This window comes from Brachycentrus maculatus, unplaced genomic scaffold (genome assembly GCF_059751285.1).
Source record: "Brachycentrus maculatus isolate JH-2025_06_01 unplaced genomic scaffold, ASM5975128v1 h1tg000589l, whole genome shotgun sequence".
NCBI classification, from domain to species: Eukaryota; Metazoa; Arthropoda; class Insecta; order Trichoptera; family Brachycentridae; genus Brachycentrus; species Brachycentrus maculatus.
This window is the reverse complement of record NW_028281329.1, coordinates 190,530-210,109: the sequence shown is the minus strand read 5'-3', so window position 1 is coordinate 210,109 and position 19,580 is coordinate 190,530. Positions and strand designations below refer to the sequence as shown.

At 30.9% G+C, this 19,580-nt stretch overlaps 1 protein-coding gene across 1 annotated transcript in view; it reads right to left on the bottom strand.

Annotated features, from left to right (window-relative positions):
- Positions 1 to 19,147, bottom strand: part of LOC148301208 (extracellular serine/threonine protein CG31145) — an 82,522-nt gene extending 63,375 nt beyond the window's left edge. Inside the window, exons 1-2 of the mRNA XM_088273573.1 lie at positions 18,885 to 19,147; positions 2,548 to 2,847 (exon numbers count right to left, since the gene is read on the bottom strand). Coding sequence (XP_088129699.1) covers positions 2,548 to 2,847; positions 18,885 to 19,093 — 509 coding nt within the window. The 5' untranslated portion in view covers positions 19,094 to 19,147. The remainder of the gene's footprint in view (positions 1 to 2,547; positions 2,848 to 18,884) is intronic.
- Positions 19,148 to 19,580: the final 433 nt, after the last annotated feature.

Sequence of the window (19,580 nt, the reverse complement as noted above, 5' to 3'; positions counted from 1 at the left end):
GTTTTTCCTTCGCAATTCTAGTATATAAAGTAATTTTCCAATCAAACGGGATCAATTGCCATCGTAAAATTCTATTATATTTCCTTATTTCCCGAGAGAGATTGTCCATTAATTTGATCCCATAAAAATATATAATTGACAATGTCAGTTCCCAACTTCAAAATTCATATAACACGTTAACAATTTTTATGTTATTTATCTGTATGCAATATACCCACATACTATTGTATTATACGAATAGATCCCTATAATATATGAATTTGTTAATAAACTCAAGGACAATTTTAATATTTGCTTTATTTAAAAAATATATCAAAAAATGAAAAGAATTTTTTGTTAATCTATGAAACATCAAGGTTTTAAATCACTTGTTTTAATTTTACAATTTTACAATATTGTTTTAATTACAAGTTTTAAAATTCCATCGTTTTGTCTTAACTTAAAAACAAACGATGTTTGTGTTTAACGATTTTTAAATACTTGCAAGAGATGGACATAATACAACGAAATAATCAATAAATAATAATAACATAATAGTATTGTTATCAAAAATGAATTCTAAAATCTTATAAAACTTCTTACAAAATAATAATAAAAATTATCACATTCCTAGGTACGAAATTTTTTTTAAAAAAAAGTCGGTTTATTAATTTATGTTTTACTTAGTAAATGCCACTATATCTTAAAATTTAACATAAACGTAACACATACGGTGTTTGAAAATGATGCGGAATACATTGAAACACGTGTCATAAGGGATTTTAAGAAATAGTGGTATTTACTGAGTAAAACTCAAATAAAAAATGGATATATTTTACAACAAAGTGACTTCCGAATCAATCAATGAAATTAAAGAAAATTTCCAATGTAGGAAATAATTAGCACAATAATAGGTTCTCATTACGTGGCGATGTCACGATATCAGTTTGTGAATATTGAATATTCACTTGCACTGATAAGAGTTTATTGATCGTTGAAACATTTTAAATGTAAGTTATCTTATGGCAGATTACGATTGACTATTTATGAGTCCATCCACTCAGCACGTGTTGTGATGTTCAGCAATTTTGGCGAAGTAATGATAGGCAATAGAAGTCAAGATAAACATTATATGAACCGATAACTTTCCGCATCGATTACAAGGGGACGCGAGGGAACGTCTTAACATCATTAGTGTTATCAATAAAATGATACATTATTATACCTAACGTTTGTCGATTGAATATCGGGACATTATGAAATTGAACGATGAATATAGAGACATCGAAACCCCTATTTCTTTCTTTTTAATTTGCAATTTTTGTTGTTTTTTTTGGGTTTTGACAATATATTTCTGAAAAGGTATGTTTAATAGTTATTTCGCCGGTTTTTTCTTATGTTGATACATTAAAGTAACAACATCAAGTACACATGAACGAAACGTTTTATTTATTCAAAAGCAAAAAACTTTTCTACGAATAAAATGTTTTGATTGAAACTCAAGATATTTCATTGAATTTTAAAAAAATATTTTTATAATATAATTTTTTGGGAATTAGTGTAGTTATTTTATAACAGTAAGTTGAAATATATATTTTTAAATAATGTTGCATAGAATGCAATTTTAAATCAATGAGAAAAAAACCTTTACGGGTTTCTATATTATGAGTCTAAGAGGAAAATTTACGTATGATATTGACCATTTAGCCATCTCGCCTCCTGTTACAAACGGGGACTGTGTGAACAAAATTTCAATGTTTCGATAACGAATTCATGTAAGTGGATAAGTTTCAGACAAGTAATGTTAAATTTAAAGTCTTTATTAAATTTAAAGTATCCCAAGATTTCAAAACATCATGATTAGTTATTGCAGATATGTGCATCGATTTACTTGAATTTGTTTTTGAAAATGAAGTTAAAAGAATCGTTCTCGGTAACTGGAGCCGAGGTGGCCAAAACATGTTTTCCTCACTAAATTCGTATTTTAATTTATTACATTTATGCAAACAAACACTTTTCATCCTTGTTTTGTTCATTGATTTACAATTGCAGTTATTGACGCGCCACTTTATATTAAAAGCAAAAATTATTCATCAAATAAATTTTTTATAAATATTTAAGTGTAATTTTTCATATATTTTTTTGCAAAAGTACGAAATGTGCACAGTATTTATATAAAAAATTCCAAAGTCTAGGTGAAAAGATATAAAATAAAGTTTAAAAAAAAACAAGAAGAGAAGATCCGTTAAATCTTTCCAGAGGTTTCTTGATAGCGAGAACTAAAAAAAGGAATAACTCTTAAAGCCTGTATTTTACAGGGGTTTTTCAGGTAAAATAAGATAGCGTGGCTGAGTAAGTAAAGGGTCGGATAGAATGCATCACTAAACCCCAAACCAATAATTAATATTTCTTGAATTAACATTGCATTCAATTAATTTTATCCGCTTCCGTGGTGTAATGGCTAGCGTGCAATTGTGCAAATGGTGAGCTTCTGCCCAACTATACCATGGCGCATGTGAACTGTGCCGGATAATAATAATATAACATAAAAAATTTAAAAAAACTTACGAAGGGTCCAAATCCATCATGTCCGTGATCGTCGGGTTATCAGATCTGAACGCGTTTCCATCTTCAAAGGACCGCACGACCACCTTGTTGACGGACGTTGTTCTCTTCTTGTCCCTGATGAGGACCTTCATGGACAGCTGGATGTCCTTGAAGGGGTCGTGGGGCTCGCCGGGCGTGGACGGCGGCGCCCCGGGGGGCGGGGCCCCCGGGCCCGGGGGGACTCGGGGGTGCTGCCCCCCGAGGGCGTCGGCGAGCCCGCCCAGGTGCGGCGCCTCGTCCGTCTCCCTAGACGTGTTGCCACTGAAAAAACAAAAATTACACCATTAGAAAACTGACTTATGCGTCAATTCACAACTTATTATTTTTTATATGAAAAATGCGGTGTTATATGTTCAAAGCCTTAGATATGAGCATTATTGCAAAAAGTAAACATGATTCGAAGGCATAGCCTAGGTGACGTTGCCTAAGAGCTCGCCCCAACAGTCTATAAAGAAGATATGTTAGGATGGAGCCAGGAAGAGAAGAAATCATGTTTTTGTTTCAAAAGAAGAAATTAAATGGTTATTTACGAGTACCTATTAGTAAAGTTTTTGGCATTGCGGTTGTTTTTATTTTAAATATTCAAATAAAATAATAACCCAGCGAAAAGAAAATAAAAATATTTTGCATGTTTTATTGTAAAAGTATATTGACGTTTATAATAACTTGAGCATAGTTAGATACTAATAAAAATGGCTAAGTATTTCAATTAAATTTGTTTAATTTTAATTTTGGTATAATTTTAGTTGTGGCTACAAGTGATTTTAAAACACGTTTTTTTGTGTTTTAAGTTATAGAAAAAGCTGTAAAAATAAATAACTAAAAACATAGTGTTGTTACGATCCTATTTAATTTGGACACTTGGGATTATTTCAGTAGACTATTCACAGAATTAACGTTCAAACATTATTTAGGGATTAACTAGTGATATTCTACTGTTGTAGTGATAATACAAAAGTAAAATATTTTACAAGTTGTAAAATAATGACTATTTTATTTTATAATAAGCATTTCATTATTATTTTTATCTATCTATATAAAGGAAAAATAACTTAGTACTGGACACAAAACTTTTCTTAAAGTACATCTATGAACTACATTAAAAAATACGTTAATTTCTAAACCGCTTTATTGAAAATATCCTACTATTTTTTGATGATGTAATTTGTTCATCCTATTCGGTCACCTCCTATTATGGACAAATTTAATTAATGGTTACTTCTTTCACAAGTATTACATTAATCTTCCTTACATTTCGTTAGGTAATTTAAAAGTAAATTACTTGACACAAGCTGTATTCATATATCAAGTATTACCTTTACGTACATTATTTTGGACGTAGACACCCTTCTTCACTATAAAATAAAAATCACTTTGAGATAAAGTAAACCATTAGAAAATAACATTAGTAGAAATTGTAACAAATTATGCTTTACCATAGGAGTTACACGGTTACACATGAAGTATTTTAATTGTTAATTTAATAATATTATATAATAATGGTATTTACCAAAGAAAAAGTAATATTTACAAAGTTAAACTGATAGCCGAACCAATTAATGAAATCGTTATAATTTGGTAAGTAGTTCAAATATCATTCAATTATAAATACTCATGTTTTATAAAAATTGTTAAAAGTTTTACCTTGAAACGAAAGTTTACTAAAAAAATTGGATGATCCTTATCCCTTACATCCTACACTCATTTAGTGATAATCATTATATTCTCCCCTGATACGTATTTCGATACATTTCGCATCTTTTCCGCATTCCGCACACCATATGTAACGGTATTTAAAACTGATGCGTATCGAAACACGTGTAACAATAGATTTTAAGAATTAATAATATATATCAAGTAAAACTTCAATTAAAAATGGATAGATATTTCCACAAAATGTCTGCCGAATCAATAATTGAAATTCATTTATGTTTTCCAAAAATTTCAAAGACTGTAAGATTGTAAGATTATAAAAATGATAAAATATATTGTAACGTATCGTTTTGTCCGCCTCCATAGTTTAGTGATTATGAGGCTAGGCTACCATACTGGAGATCACGGGCTCGATTCCCAAGAGGGTCAAAATAAATATTAGCAATTTTTTAGTCTAATATTTATTTAATATGACCCTGGACTGGTACCTGAAGCGGAAGGCTGATCACTTTTCCTTCTTGTATTTAACGATCGACACTGCTTCTATACGATGCAGTGTGTATAAGGGTTAGAAGTAGAAGAATATGATAAATATATGGTGTATAGCCTTTTTTCGATTCTGCAACAACAGATGGAAACGGTGATACGATATGTAAAGTGACATTAGGCGGTACGTTTGGTAGAGTCGTTAGTTTTTTTAACGTTAACTAATCGTTAAAAAGAAAATTAAGAATTCCATCATTAGCAACGTTTCATTATTTCAATAATTCGGTCGTGTGACTGAGAGCTAATTGCAGCGCTAAAAAAATATATTTCGATCTGAAAACATTTTTTTTAATGAATGCAGAGTAAGAAATATGTTCTGCATCATTATCATCTTCAGAAGTAAATTTGTCATTTGTTTCCTAAGAAACAGATGCATTTTATTTAGATATTAAATAAACTTGTCCACATTTCATTAATAAAAAAATATATGTAAACGTGTACTTAGTAACTGAGTTATTTGATTTATACTTTTAGAATATAATAAAGTTTTCCTCTCAAATATTTATATACGAATGTATATAAATAGTATTAAACATTTTTTTACTCATAGTAACCAAAAATATGAATTAAGTAATACAATATAGAAATAATTACAACAAACACATGCTTTTTAAACACGCTGTGTTATACCTGTATTGAAAGATTTATATTATCCACTGACACTTCGTGATGGAATTGCATTTTTAATATATTATTAGATTAAAACCAATATTTTTAGCTTTTCCACTTTATTTTTATTTGACCAGCGACCGGGTTTCGTCGTTACCGACATTATCAGACTGGTCTGTCTGATGGTCTGTCTGGACCAGTCTGATGATGTCGGTAACGACGAAACCCGGTCGCTGATCAAATAAAAATAAAGTGGAAAAGCTAAAAATATTGGTTTTAACCTGTATTGAAACATACGTAAAACTACTTTTATGAATGCAAAAAAACCTGTGTTTGAAAACAGTACCAAATTTCGGAATAATGAGATTCGGACCACGTAACCCTGAGTACAATTCTTCGGTGATGTTCACGACAGAACTTTAAAAAAGCTATTTCGTAAAATTGACACTATTTAAATTACCCGAATATTATCACGACCCGACTTAAAACGATGATATTAGTAATAAGAGCTTTTTTTAAACAAAAAACGTCCCGGAATTCATGTCAGGCTTATTTCTACAAAAATTATATTCAAATATCATTTCAATTGAATGTAAACCAACTTTTCCTATCATTGATAGGTAGATTGTAATTACGTAAGCGCAAACATTGTTTCGTCTAACTGATTATAAAAAATAAAAAATAAAAATAAAATATATCCGTAAAAAAAGGTGCCGGAACGCCGTTCCATCGCGTAACATGAAAAAACCCTCTTAGTAATTCAAAATTGTATTTTTTTTCTTGTATAAAATGAATTTTGCTATACTATTGATATCCTAAAAAAACGTTAATAATTTAGTATCTTTCTAAAACGACATTACACGTAGTCGATAGTTCGGCTTCTACGTGGCCTTAAGAATGACGTGTAAAACATATAATTTTTGTAAAGCATTTGCACAAACAGAAGTAAAGCCCAATCGGATCGAGTCAGAGGTAAATATTGACTCCGCTTCAATACTCTCGCAACTCGGCGGGGACTATAGCTATGGAACTGTGTTTGAACAACTGACCCATAATGTAGCGAGCCTCTAGCGGTGAGATAACATTCGACATATCTACCGGCGGACACGTCATAATGAATATGGTTTTGCGCGTCGTTATCAAATGGACCGAGAATACCTGCAGAAGTCGGGTAGAGTAGAGGAAAGTAGCTCAACGCCTTGGGACATCTTAAACTAGTCAACTAGTCATTGTTGAAATTCTAGAAGAATTTCAACAATGACTAGTGGGAACCGATAGATGGACTACTAAAGGTTAGGTTTTCCGCCTCCGTAGTGTAATGGTCAGCACGCTCGGCTACCGTACTGGAGGTCCCGGGTTCGATTCCCAGGAGGGTCATAAAATATTTTTTCACTTTCAAATTTATTCAATATTACCCTGGACTGGTACCTGAAGCGGAGGGCTGATCAAATTTCCTTCATGTGTTAACGATCAAGATAACACTGCGTTTATATGATGCAGTGCCTTATGCACTATCGGGGTGCGGATAAGGGTTCGTAGAAGATGAAGAAAGGTTTCAACTGGTCTATTAACTTTCTTCATCTTCCCTAGCCTTCTGTCCTCCACTGCTGAATATAGGCCCCTTCCGTATCCTTCCATTTCCTTCAGTCGGTTGCTGTTTGCAGCTAGTTTCTGTCCTTCACAGAGGCTACCATATGTCGTCAGACTATCTTTTTCGAGGTCTTCCGACGCCTCTTTTATTCTTCCAAGGTATCCATCTCAAAAATTTGGGGTCCATCTTGTGTCTTGCAATATATCCCACCCATTGTCACTGCGGACTTGCCACACGATCTATAATATCCGCTATTTTGTTTCTGTTCCCGATTTCTTTATTTCTTACTTTATCAGACTTAAACAAAGCATGGATCTATTCACGCTAGAGCTACATTCTTTCTAAACGCAGAGTGATTCGGATTTCGTTTGAACAGGGTCGTTTTTCGTCTTCAAGGGGTCAAAAAATACATCATAGTTCAGATGAGAATACACGGCAGGTGAGAGGGTGTTGACGTCACTAAAGATATAAAGCGCCCCGGTTCTTTTTCTTTAAATACTACACAACTACTACCTACGGAGTATCAACGTCTTAAATTCCCAAAGTACCTGGTGAAGATACTTGATGTATCATTTTTTTGTTCCACTCCAACACTAGAAATTAACTGTAAATTTTGCAGTCAACTTCCTGTCTCTGGGTATGCAAAACAAGTCCTGGACTGTGTCTACTCCGGTCCATTATTAAACGTTCCTGAGTCACAAGTCGCATTTTCGTTTTATATTTCCCCTTCCTTAAATCTTTCCGATCATGTTTATTTATAGAAGGAAAGTGACGCCTTTCATGACTCATCACTTAACACATACGCAAAACATTCAAATTTCCTTCTCGTGATAATTTTCATAATTCATCGAGATTCCCCGTTTATGTAAAATATAATAATAAACAAAAAATTGACAATATGCAGTACATACATTAAACCAGGAGGAGTCCAGCATGATACATACATAAACAGACCACATTTAATAGATGACTGAAGCATTGCTCAATTGCTACTTATCTCAATAAAAAATGCGAATGATTTTGAAAAGTGGAGATAAACGGTTTGCGGTACAGAAGTCTATTAAGAGAGGACTACAGAGTTAAAACTTCGATCCTTTTTAAGTCCAGTAAGGTGTTTTCTTCTATAAAAATACAATTTAGATAATTTTTTCCCCATTTCTTTTACTATTTTACCGGCGATATATATTATTATGCAAAACGAGGTAATTTTTGTTTTATGAAATTCGTATTTGAGTATGAATTATGAACTAAACTTCGACAATATTTAAAAGAGTTTAAATATTTGACAAGCTGAAATTTAGTGATTTGCGGGATAATGATATTTTTGGTAACATTCTTTTAAACGCAAATACTTTATTCAGGTAGGCAAGGCTTATTCGATCATCTTTATATTTCGCTATATCCATAAAGGCCCTATATCAAATTAAAATAAATGAGAACTAACAAATTATACAAAACTATTGTGTAATATTCTAAAATATATAGAGAACAATTGCCTTTAAAAGAAAGAGTGTTCCTCGTTTATTTTGTTTTTAATAAGAAATTTAATGCGTTTCTTTGATGCTGCTTTGCTTATTCTACATACATAAGTAATTGATCGTATATTGAACAAAATTTACGATAAATATAGATATTGGATAAATTCCACTTATTGTCAGCGCAGACATGTTATTTTATTTTATTTACATTTTAACCAAAGTATTTGTAATTTTCTTTGCTTACTTCAGCTTTGATCTTTTCCAATTTTCTCCCCTCTTGTTCCTCTCACAGGTTTTTTCACAAATGCAGGTACGAATATGGTACATAATTATTAGATGAGTACAAGTTTTATGTATGTCATACATGTATATTTTATCCCACAGTAAAATACGATGAAAATACAAAACACCTGAGATGGAAATCTTTTCCTCACATTAAAAAAAAAATCTTGACAACTAGATACCGATATAAATTAGCAATTTACATATATGTCTATGTTGATATTTACTTATATTCAAAATCTAAAGCACAATGAGCAATTTATCATTTAATATAATTAATTTATCATTTATTGTTTTAACAATAAATAAATAATTCATTAATCTTTTTATGAATTTAAAAAGATGTTACAAGCTCATAGGCCCGTATTTTCATTCCTATCAAAATTTGAATTTGCAACGAAAAACTCATACAAAAAGGATAAAAAAGCCACTAAAAACCCGTAATTCAGTTTAATCATTATTATTCTAATAAATATCCTTTGCTGTGTACCCCGTGTAAACGCAATGCGATTTTTTTAAATAACTTATTATATCTTGCCCTTTACCGTTGTTTTGTTTGTTCAACAAACGTCACAATTAAACTTTTTATTGTTGTTATTAGTACAAATAATATTTCTGACTTCTGACCTGACCAATTTCGAGTATTTGAAGTGCTTGATCATGGCAGGTTTTCTCGGTTTTCCTGTATACGTAAATATGTGTACTTTAATAATTCATAGACGTTCCATATATTTTTTCAGAGTTTCTCGGTTTACCTTATGTTTTTATGAGCTTACCCTTTTAAAAAAGGATTAAAACATATTTCTTCTTTTTCACTAGACCATTTGGCGAATCAAATCTGCATATTATTCTTACTGTATTTTGTTTAGTTTCCAAGTTGAACCAAAGTATTATTGTTCTATACTTGCAAACTCTCAGTATACTAACTATACTTTTTTTGTTGATATAAATTAATTTTTATTTTATTTTGTTATATTAAAAATTAAAAATAATATTTTCCTTATAAAGTAAATGAACGTCTCCTCACGGGTTCTGCCTAATGAGGCGTTAATAAAAAATATATAAAAATATTGTTAAAAGAAATCAAAATACATAAATTAATAAAATAAATAATAACGTTATAACAATGTATTAATCAAAGAAGTAACACGAAGCGAGTCATGAAATAATATTTGTTTCAGTTTTCGTATTATTACTTTTTTTATAAATTTATACTTTAAGCTCTCTAATAACAGACTCTAAAATATAAAGACATAAAACCGCTGTTCAAATTACCAGATATCCACACGGTACGATCATATGCATCTAAACAAGGGAATTACATGTAGGTCAACCAACAATAATGTTATAACGAGGTGTCGTTCACAAAGGTAACGTAAAGCGAGGCTCACGATAGTGTTTGTTTCAGCTTTTGTATTATATAGCTTATGTTACAAATTTAAATACATCCAGCCTTCCAGCTAGGCGTATACATATATTGCAAATGTGACTCTTTATTAAAAGGGTGGAGGTTGTAGGTTACAGCGATGAAATTCCGAAAGAATGCAGATCATTTTTCACGTGATAATAGCTTGCATAAAGGCAATAGTGCTACGAATTGGAATGGGAAATATAATTAAATTCCGCACTGAAAATATATAAATTTTGGTTCGGCAAATAGTAGCTGAAAGCTTTTGTATTTTTGGTTTGATATTTTTATTGTTTTAAGTTTAGAAGTGTGAAACTTGTTTATGCGTAGTTTTAAAATTTAAAACTTTATTGTAAATTTAACATTGTAATGCATTTGGTAAATTTACAGAGCAATTCATATCAATAACTAATATGAATGTAAAATACAATATCAATTCTTCACTTCAAACCCTTATCTGCACCCCGATGGTGCATAGGGCACTGCGTCATTTAAACGCAGTGTTATCTTGATCGTTAACACATAAAGGAAAGCAATCAGCAGTAATACTGAATAAACATTAGGGTGAAAAAATCACTATATTTATTTGACCTGGAAATCGAACCCGGGACCTCCAGAACGGTGGCCGAGCGTGCTGATCATTACACTACGGAGGCAGATAAATACCGATAATATAATAATTGAGTTGATTGTGTTTCATGACACATTATTTTGATTTTAATACATTGTTTGATTCAATTATGTAATTAATTCAATACATGTCATATTCATGAACTCTTGTCGAGTTTTTAAATTTTATAATTTTTTCGATGTGTAATCGATTATCGTCTGCAAAAAAAATACGTTCACATTGACTATATATTTATAATCTGTATTCCAAAGACTCAATAATGATGTGAATTCCATTAAACAAACACAAGTAGTGAGCTAAAATAAACAATATGTTTGTTGACGGACAGGTGGTACTGAATTTTCAGGCGCTAAGAAAAGATTCACTTGTTTCAAGATCACTCAATTTCTACATTTTAACCAAATATTAATCAGGTGTGATCTACATAATGTACAATGTGATCGATATTATACAAATACGGTGTAGTAAGTAGTCATAGGAAATGTACTGACCTTATACAAAATGTTAAATACTAGAGTAGAACCAGATTAAACTTGTCCAGTATTATAAAATAGAAGTTTTACAGAAAAAAAATTTCATCCGCCATTTGATTAAATTTACTTCAAAATGTATGCATTTCAATATGCATATCGATGTACAGAGGCAGAACTGACTACGTATATGCAAAAACGCAAAAATACAAGCTTTTATTTTTTACGGTTTTTACTTTTTTTATAAAATGTTTTTGTTATACATTATTTAACCACTCACCGAGATTTTGGTCAAATTCTCGTTGAATGGTTATATAGTTACATTTTTGTTTTAAAAAATAGTAAAAAAGTAAAAAGTACAAACCACGAAGTTAATGCTTTACAATTTAAAAAAACATTAATATTTTTTTTGTTTTCGTTTTTAATAATTAATTTTCTTATAGAGTAGTCTTAAAAAGTAGAAATAAACTTCATGCAAAGGGAATATAGAAGATAATAATTAAAATGTAACTTTGTTTTAAAAACACTATAAATATTTAATTATAACTTAATTATAATGTCTACCAGTTTCGCAGCAAAGGAAGTTGGCTTCGAAACCGGTATTATAATTAAGTTAAAATAAAATATTTATAGTAATTTTAAAACAAAGTTACATTTTACTTATAAAATGGAAAATCACAAAGTTAGTGCTTCAAATATAAGGAATATAGAAGACACTGAGCATTTGCACTTTATACACTTGAGTAACGTCATGTTCCATATTTTCGAATATCCATACCGTTTAATTGATTTTTAAGGAAATTTTATATTTTTTATACGGTTTAAATTAAGTTTTCGTGTGTGAGTTTAAAGCGACATCTAGGTGAGTTATTGTAAAATAAAAATAAATATTTTCAGGATTTGTATACAAAATAATTTTCGAATTGTAAATACTTCCTAGAAAACCACTGAATTTCATAAATTAAAAAGGGAATAACTTTTTACAATCGCTAAAAAGGTCCGTGATACAAAATAATATTAAAGCAGTTCATTATTTATAATTCAAACGATTCCTTATAGATTCATTTTCCAAAATAAGATTTAGTCTTTCACACGCTGAGTTCTATTATTTGCGTCATATATATTTTATCAAATACAATATATCACTGACAATCCCGCAGGTAGTTGGGTAGACACTCCACTACATAACTGGCATTTTGGGTACGATCCCTGCTAATTGCAAAACCAAGTCGGTAAAGACTTATTTTCTAAGTGTTTTTAATATATTTGTCATTTCTCCTATCGCTATCCTTCATTCCAACAAAGTTTTTGTAATCGGATTGTAACGTTAATGGTCAGTATTTCCTTAAATATTAATTATTTAAAACATAAATAAAGCGCTCCACTTAAAGATCGTAATACACGATCAAGTTGGAATCATGTAGGTATGATGCAGTACCTTTTGCACCGTTAGGTACTTATAGGAAGGATCATTGAATATAAATTATTTAATATAATTTTTAATTAATTTAGATGATTTACAACATTTTGATTGTGTCCAAATATGTACTTGTCTTCAAATCTGGATTATCTCCAATTAGGAGTTAATTTTTTACATTATTTTTTGACATCTCAACACAGATGAAGAAGAAAATGAAAGTCTGGGCATTTACTGGGTTTACGACCGTCATAGGCTTGGTTAAGTGATCACTTTACACACGTTAAACTTTCACTAATTCTACCCCTGATTGACAACCACATTACTCAAATTCTTGAATCTTCCAGATATATTCATCAAACTCGTGACAGTGTGCGAGTCACTAGAGACATCTATGGTGGGATGAGGAATGCTTTTACTTAGCAAAAACTATTTTATTTGTATGTGATCTCCGAATCTCGGATTATATTAACATACTTTAGAAACGCTAGAAAATATAATTTAAAATTTTTATTTAAGCTTATAATTTGACCACTTAATTCATTTGCCCCGACTTCCATATTCTTCTTCATCTATGTTTTTTGAACCATACCCTTTTTTTTAAATCTCTGAATGTTTTTATATAGTTTTATAATATAAATGTGGAATTGTTTAATTGGCTTTTTTAACGTAACTATTTTTGTTAATGTAATGTAATGTTTATTATTTTTAATGTAACTACTGCTTATTATATCTTTTTTATACGTAAAGCTGTACAATTCGCGAACAAATAAAAAAAATGTTGAGATGTTAAAAATAATGTAAAAACAACTCCTAATAGTAGATAATCCAGATTTATGAACAAGTATTTGAAATGAACGATTGGTACATATTGAAAATGTTGTGAATATAATTTTAATTACTTTTGGATGAGTTTGTATCGTTACACGTTTTTTTTTTAAATCCATGTTACATTGTATTTGTTTAATTCAATATTGAACAGTACGCAAGTGTGAAAACATTTTCTGCAAATAATATTTCACATGAGAATACTGACATTGATATTATATTATTAATGAAGCATATTTTGTTATTTGTCAAATTTAACCTTCAAAACACAGAAAATCAAATAGATGTTTCAATTTCGACTTCGCGAATATCTCGTACGTTTTATTAACGATTCGGATAAAATAAATAAAATGTGTTGACGTGTTTATGACTATGTAATATTCTGGATAAAGCCAAATTAGAGTCTAAAAACATAATCATAGTTCCTTTTCAACATGCTCTGTAAACACGCAAATACGTATAATTTAATAAACCCCCATAGACATTGTAAACAAAATCTGATGCTTTAATGAGGATTTTTCGCATTATTAAAAAAGTTATTCTACGTGAATACCACTATTTCTTAAAATTTACTGTGACACGTGTTTTATTGCATTCCGCATCATTTTTAATCACCGTATGTGAAGCTTAATATACATTATAGAGTTGTTTCCTTGGGACATTGAAATTTGAAAAAGGGGCACAAGCTGTTTCTTATTTTTATTGATTTTTTGAACATTATTTTTCATGTAAATAAAATAAAAAAGCATTACTTTTGAAATTTAAAATAAATAATACTTGGTAAAATAACACGATGACGAAAACGAGCGTCATTCTGAATTGAACTTAATGTTGTATTTCATAATTAATTTCAACCAAAATTTACTGATTAAATGTTTATTAAAATATTTCCAAACAATGTTTTTTTTAAACATGGTTATGTATAAATTAAATATGGAATATGAATTGTGTCTGTACACATAATCTTCTTTTGAATGTTTTCATCTAGTGGAACTAAATCAGGTGTGAAGAGGTTAATACGTAACTGAGATAATTTCAATTTGTTTTTAAAGAACCTCGAGAGTGTTCTCCAGTGGAGTCATTAAGGTGATTTGTATTTATTATGTTTACAAAGCATTCGAGTGCATCTACATCACGAGTAATTATTATTAAACGTAATTAAATATGTTGAAGTTTTTCTTTTCTATTTATTCATCTTTATACGGGTATTGAATCTGAAACCATTTGTCAGTACAAAAGATTTTTTTGAATGAAATTATTCCACTTTGTGGTCTGGAGTTAAGAGATTATAGCCTAAATAATTTCATTCAGTTGGCACTTCCTATAAATAACCATCGTTTTCAGATACTTTATAAAATAAGCAAGTAAGAATTTAATTTAATATATTTATTTTTTAGTGAACTTTTAATGATTTAAATAGTTAGAACAATGCTTAAAAGTAACAAATAAAAATTTTAATGACTTTATTGAAGAAAAAAATGTCGGTAGAAGATAAAAAAGAAACCACACTATGTGATTACTATTATTAGGTCTGAAAGTTATTCTTTGTTTTGAAAACCCTTTTTTTTTAAATGTTAGAATAATTATACAGATAAGAATTTTTACTTTTCATTTATAGAACAAAACAAAGATAAACCAATAATTTTCTTCGCATTACAAGTTGCATGATTATCACAATGTTTTTGCATAGGCACATTATAATTGTTTGTACAGAGTTGTGTCGTTATCAATCAATTTTATTTGATTTCATTCTTGTTCTAATTAAATTGTATATGTAGCAAATCGACTTCGTACCCACAATGATAGTTTGTTTTGTATAAAACATAAGTCATCTGTGTAAGGACAAAATGATAACTAAATTTAAATGATCAGCATTATCCGAATAATGGTAGTTATTACTGACGTACGATTTTACGCTTTTGTTATCGAAAGTGTCCGATAAATATTATATTATAATATTTATCGCACTTTGTAATAAAAGATACAAAGTGTTGGTTTATTGAATTACAATATAATTATATTTAATACATTAAGACAAAAACTGAAAGTTATTTTACATAGGAATATACATAATTAAAACACAAGCAAAATCGTTCATTTTTATCGAGTTTGAACATTCCTGAATATCCATTGCTACTATATGGGAAAATAAGTAAAACAGGCAAATTTGGTAAGAAAAGGAGACACGAGGGACTTAGACATTAGCAGCTTCATTTAGTTTGACTATAACGAGTCAGAGTTGTAATTACGAATGCCCTAGCCATAGCTAATGCTGTTGGCATACATGACTTATACTTTCGACACAAACTATCTTATTAAACATTTAAATACATACTATAAAATTTGAATGGTTATCAAATCTATCTATTGACTTACATACAGTAGTATCCAGTGTCACTTAGGTGTAACTAACAGACCGATTCCATTTTCTAAATATTTTTTTGAGGAGATTCATGAACGTGGAAGAGGCGAAGAATGTTTGCAAAGACAGAGTGGTGTGGCGTTCTATTCTCTCTGTCTACCCCTACGAGGAAGCGGCGTGATGGTTAGTTAGTTAGTTAACTTTACAAAATTTTGAGTGAGTCCAAATACTTGTTCACAAAATCTGGATTATCTCCAATTACAGGAGTTATTTTAATTTTTTTGACACCTCATCAAAGATGAAGAAGAATTTGGAAATCTGGGCGTTTACGGGGCTGATGACCGTCATAGGCTGGTTTAAGGGATCACTTTACACACGTGTAACATTCACCAATTCTAGCCATTATTGACAACCACACTACTCAAATTCTTGAAAGTTCCATATATATATATATGAACCAATTTTGAAACATTGTTCTTGAATCACTAGAACTTCAATAGAGACATCTATTGGTGAGATGAAAAGAAGCCTTTTTTGAGCAGAAACTCTTTTGTTAGTATGTGAGGTCCGAATCCTGGATTATAATCACACACGTGCCGTTAATGCCCAGACTTTCATATTCTTCTTCATTTTTGATGAGATGTCAAAAAATTATATGAGTTAGTTAACAATTTTTTGTCTATATATTTTCCTTAAAAACCAGATTTTATCAATACCCAAGTTTGTCATCCAATTTACAATAGTCGATTTTCTTTTATTAGAATACGTATCAAACGATGAGCATGATATTTTAGTTATTTTGTTATGATAGGACTAACAACTCATTAATATCAGTGACCGGTTGTCTCACATTAAAATAATGAAAGGGGTTATATCACTCTATTTCAAAAGTATAGTTTTTTTAAGGTTTCTGGTTTAAAAAATATATTAAGTACATTTATATTGACTTCCTTCATGTGTATCTAGTGATGCGTGAAACATCGAAACGGAAAATGCATTTTTAAGCATGATACAATTACCCCCTGTTTGCTAAAATTTCGGCGTATTGCTTCTCAATTAAATTGAATAGCAACCATTTCATTAAAATAAAAGTTAAATTTGCAATTCGCTTTATTAATATGTACTTTTGATGTTTAATCTCTTATTATAATTGAGTATATTTTACTTCTTTTAAATGGCATTGTAACCCAGAAAATACATAAAGATCCGAAAGAAAAATAAGATTTGCTTTTGAATTGTCTCTCAGAACAATAGACAGATAGATTGGAGCAAAATTTTCTTAAATTTGTCATTGACATCAAAAATGTTTTAAGTAACTTAAGTTGTCATTTTGTTCAAAATGTGTTTATCTTCATTGTAAAGATTTAATAATTGAAAATAATATTTTCATAGATAATTTTTCCAAAGCTTTCAAAGTCAAACAATAAAATTAATTTAAGAGGAGGGCTTTGTTGCTCGAAAACAATATTATCGCAAATTTGTAAGGTTCCTAGAAAATAAATGTAGGATTTTGAGGTCAATAAATGTAAGTCTTTTTTTGTATGGTGTTTTAAAGCACATTTACACACGTAGTGGTCGAAAAGTGATGAAATTAAAATGAAAAGTCACTGTTAGCGGCTGACTGTTCATATTTTATATAAATTCTGGGCATAACCATCTCGCCATGATTAAGGATTCTAGATCATTAATTTAGAGATTCTGGTTCTAGGTTCTGAAGATTGGGTCGATTTCATGAAATCAAAAGTACCGATAAAATACCTTTGAAGTCATTTGATTGAAGAAGAAGAAAAAAAGAAAGCAGTCAAAAAGGAATGGAAGAATGAATGGTAAGTAGTAAAAAAGGAGGAATATTGAGATTTTTAAACAAAATCAGCATTAAAAAGCGGTTGGCATAAAACTATCATCCTCATTAAAAAAAATATCATACGATAGTGCGATAGACAGTCACATATTTAACTGTTTTTTTTAATTGAAAATGTTGTTTAATATCCACGTATACTATTTTTTATGAAATATGTTTCACAATTAGGTACGTATTCTTTTTTCATTCAAGTTTTTGACAAAAAAGCGACATTATATAAAGAAAATATCAAAATACAGCTGTTCCCTCTCACATGGACTTACATTTATTGACCATTTAAGTCTCCAAATATGAAATGTTGGAATAGTCGTGCGAAAATATGTACGTCCTATTGAATATACGAAATATCTTCACGGCTACCTAAAAGATAATGCACCTATACACGTTTCTTGTTTACTCGAAGATATGGAATGTTTATGTTATATTTCATCTGATAAACTAAGATAAACGTAAATACTTATCTCTTTTAAGTCAATGATAACGATTGAAACAATGTTCAAAATGTATACTTTAAAACATTAAAAATGCCCAATTTGTATATTCTGTATTTTTTCTACTAAATCCTTATTATGCTTTAATGATATTTACGATATGCGCATGTAGAATTGTATAATATAAATGCTTGTTTTTTTTTCACGTTAAAAATTCCAAATTACTCTTGTATTTTGTTTATGCTGGTTTCGAATGAAAGTAAAATATATTTTTTTCTTATCTTTAGATATCTATTAATTATTATCTTACGATATCCAACTGATTTGAGCAATGTGGGAAAATAATTTGAATATGTTGAATATTAAATCGATGAAAATATTGAATAAAGAGTCAAAACTATTATAAGGTTTCGGAAAATTAAGTTCGAATTACGCATCACAGAGAATTGATATTGTAACACCGACCACCTGTGGAATGTGATACACGTATACACTTGTTACGAAGCAGTGAATATGTCGTGTTTATTAAAACAAAACATATGGATGAATGGGGTAATTTTCAATTAATGAAAGGGTGATATTAGTAGAAGCGATATTTACTTTGTGGATATTTTAAAAGGGGAAACAGCTGTCACTTGTGTGAAAATCGTTAGTAGATATAAGATATTATTTTTTTCATGAACATAAGGGTTGTTGGCGTATTGAGTAGGGCGAAAGTTGGCGGGACTCACCTCTGGGAGCGTTGCAGGAACATCTTGCGGAAACCCATGTAAGCAGACCCCTTGGCCTCATTCTCCCCCTTGTACTTGGCGCGCCCGTGGCTGGGCACCAGGCGGTGGCCGCTGTAGCCGTAGTCCATCTGCAGGTCGATGACCAGCAGCAGGGTGAAGAGGACCACGGACGCGGACAAGCCGAGGATGATGCGCTCCTTGAGCTTCATGCTTCGGCGCGGGTAACAGTAACAACTCACCGGCGCACGTATCGATCTGCGACTGATCTGTCTCGCATCGAGGCGGTCGTTATTTACGTTATCGGGCGGCGGCGAACACTTGCTCTTCCACCGGCGCTGGTCGTCAGGGGGCCTGGGGCCCGGGGCGGGGCCCGGGGCGCCCGTCGGGGGGCTCGGGCAGGCTCGGGCCGCGGTGGCGCAGGGTGGCCCCTGAACGCATGGCAGCGCGCGCGACGGCGGAGCCAGCGCCTACTCCGCCTTGCGCCCCTGGTACATATTGACCCTACTTCTTCTAGATGCTTCTTATCGCTCCTTATCTGCAACAAAAGACCACAAATTTAACTTAATCCTCTGTCTGACAATGCTCCAGATAAGGAACATAATAGATCTACAAACATAGGTAGGTACCTACTACTTTCTTACCATATATTTATTCAGATACGACAACGCATTATTTGTTACTTTCATTCTTATTTTT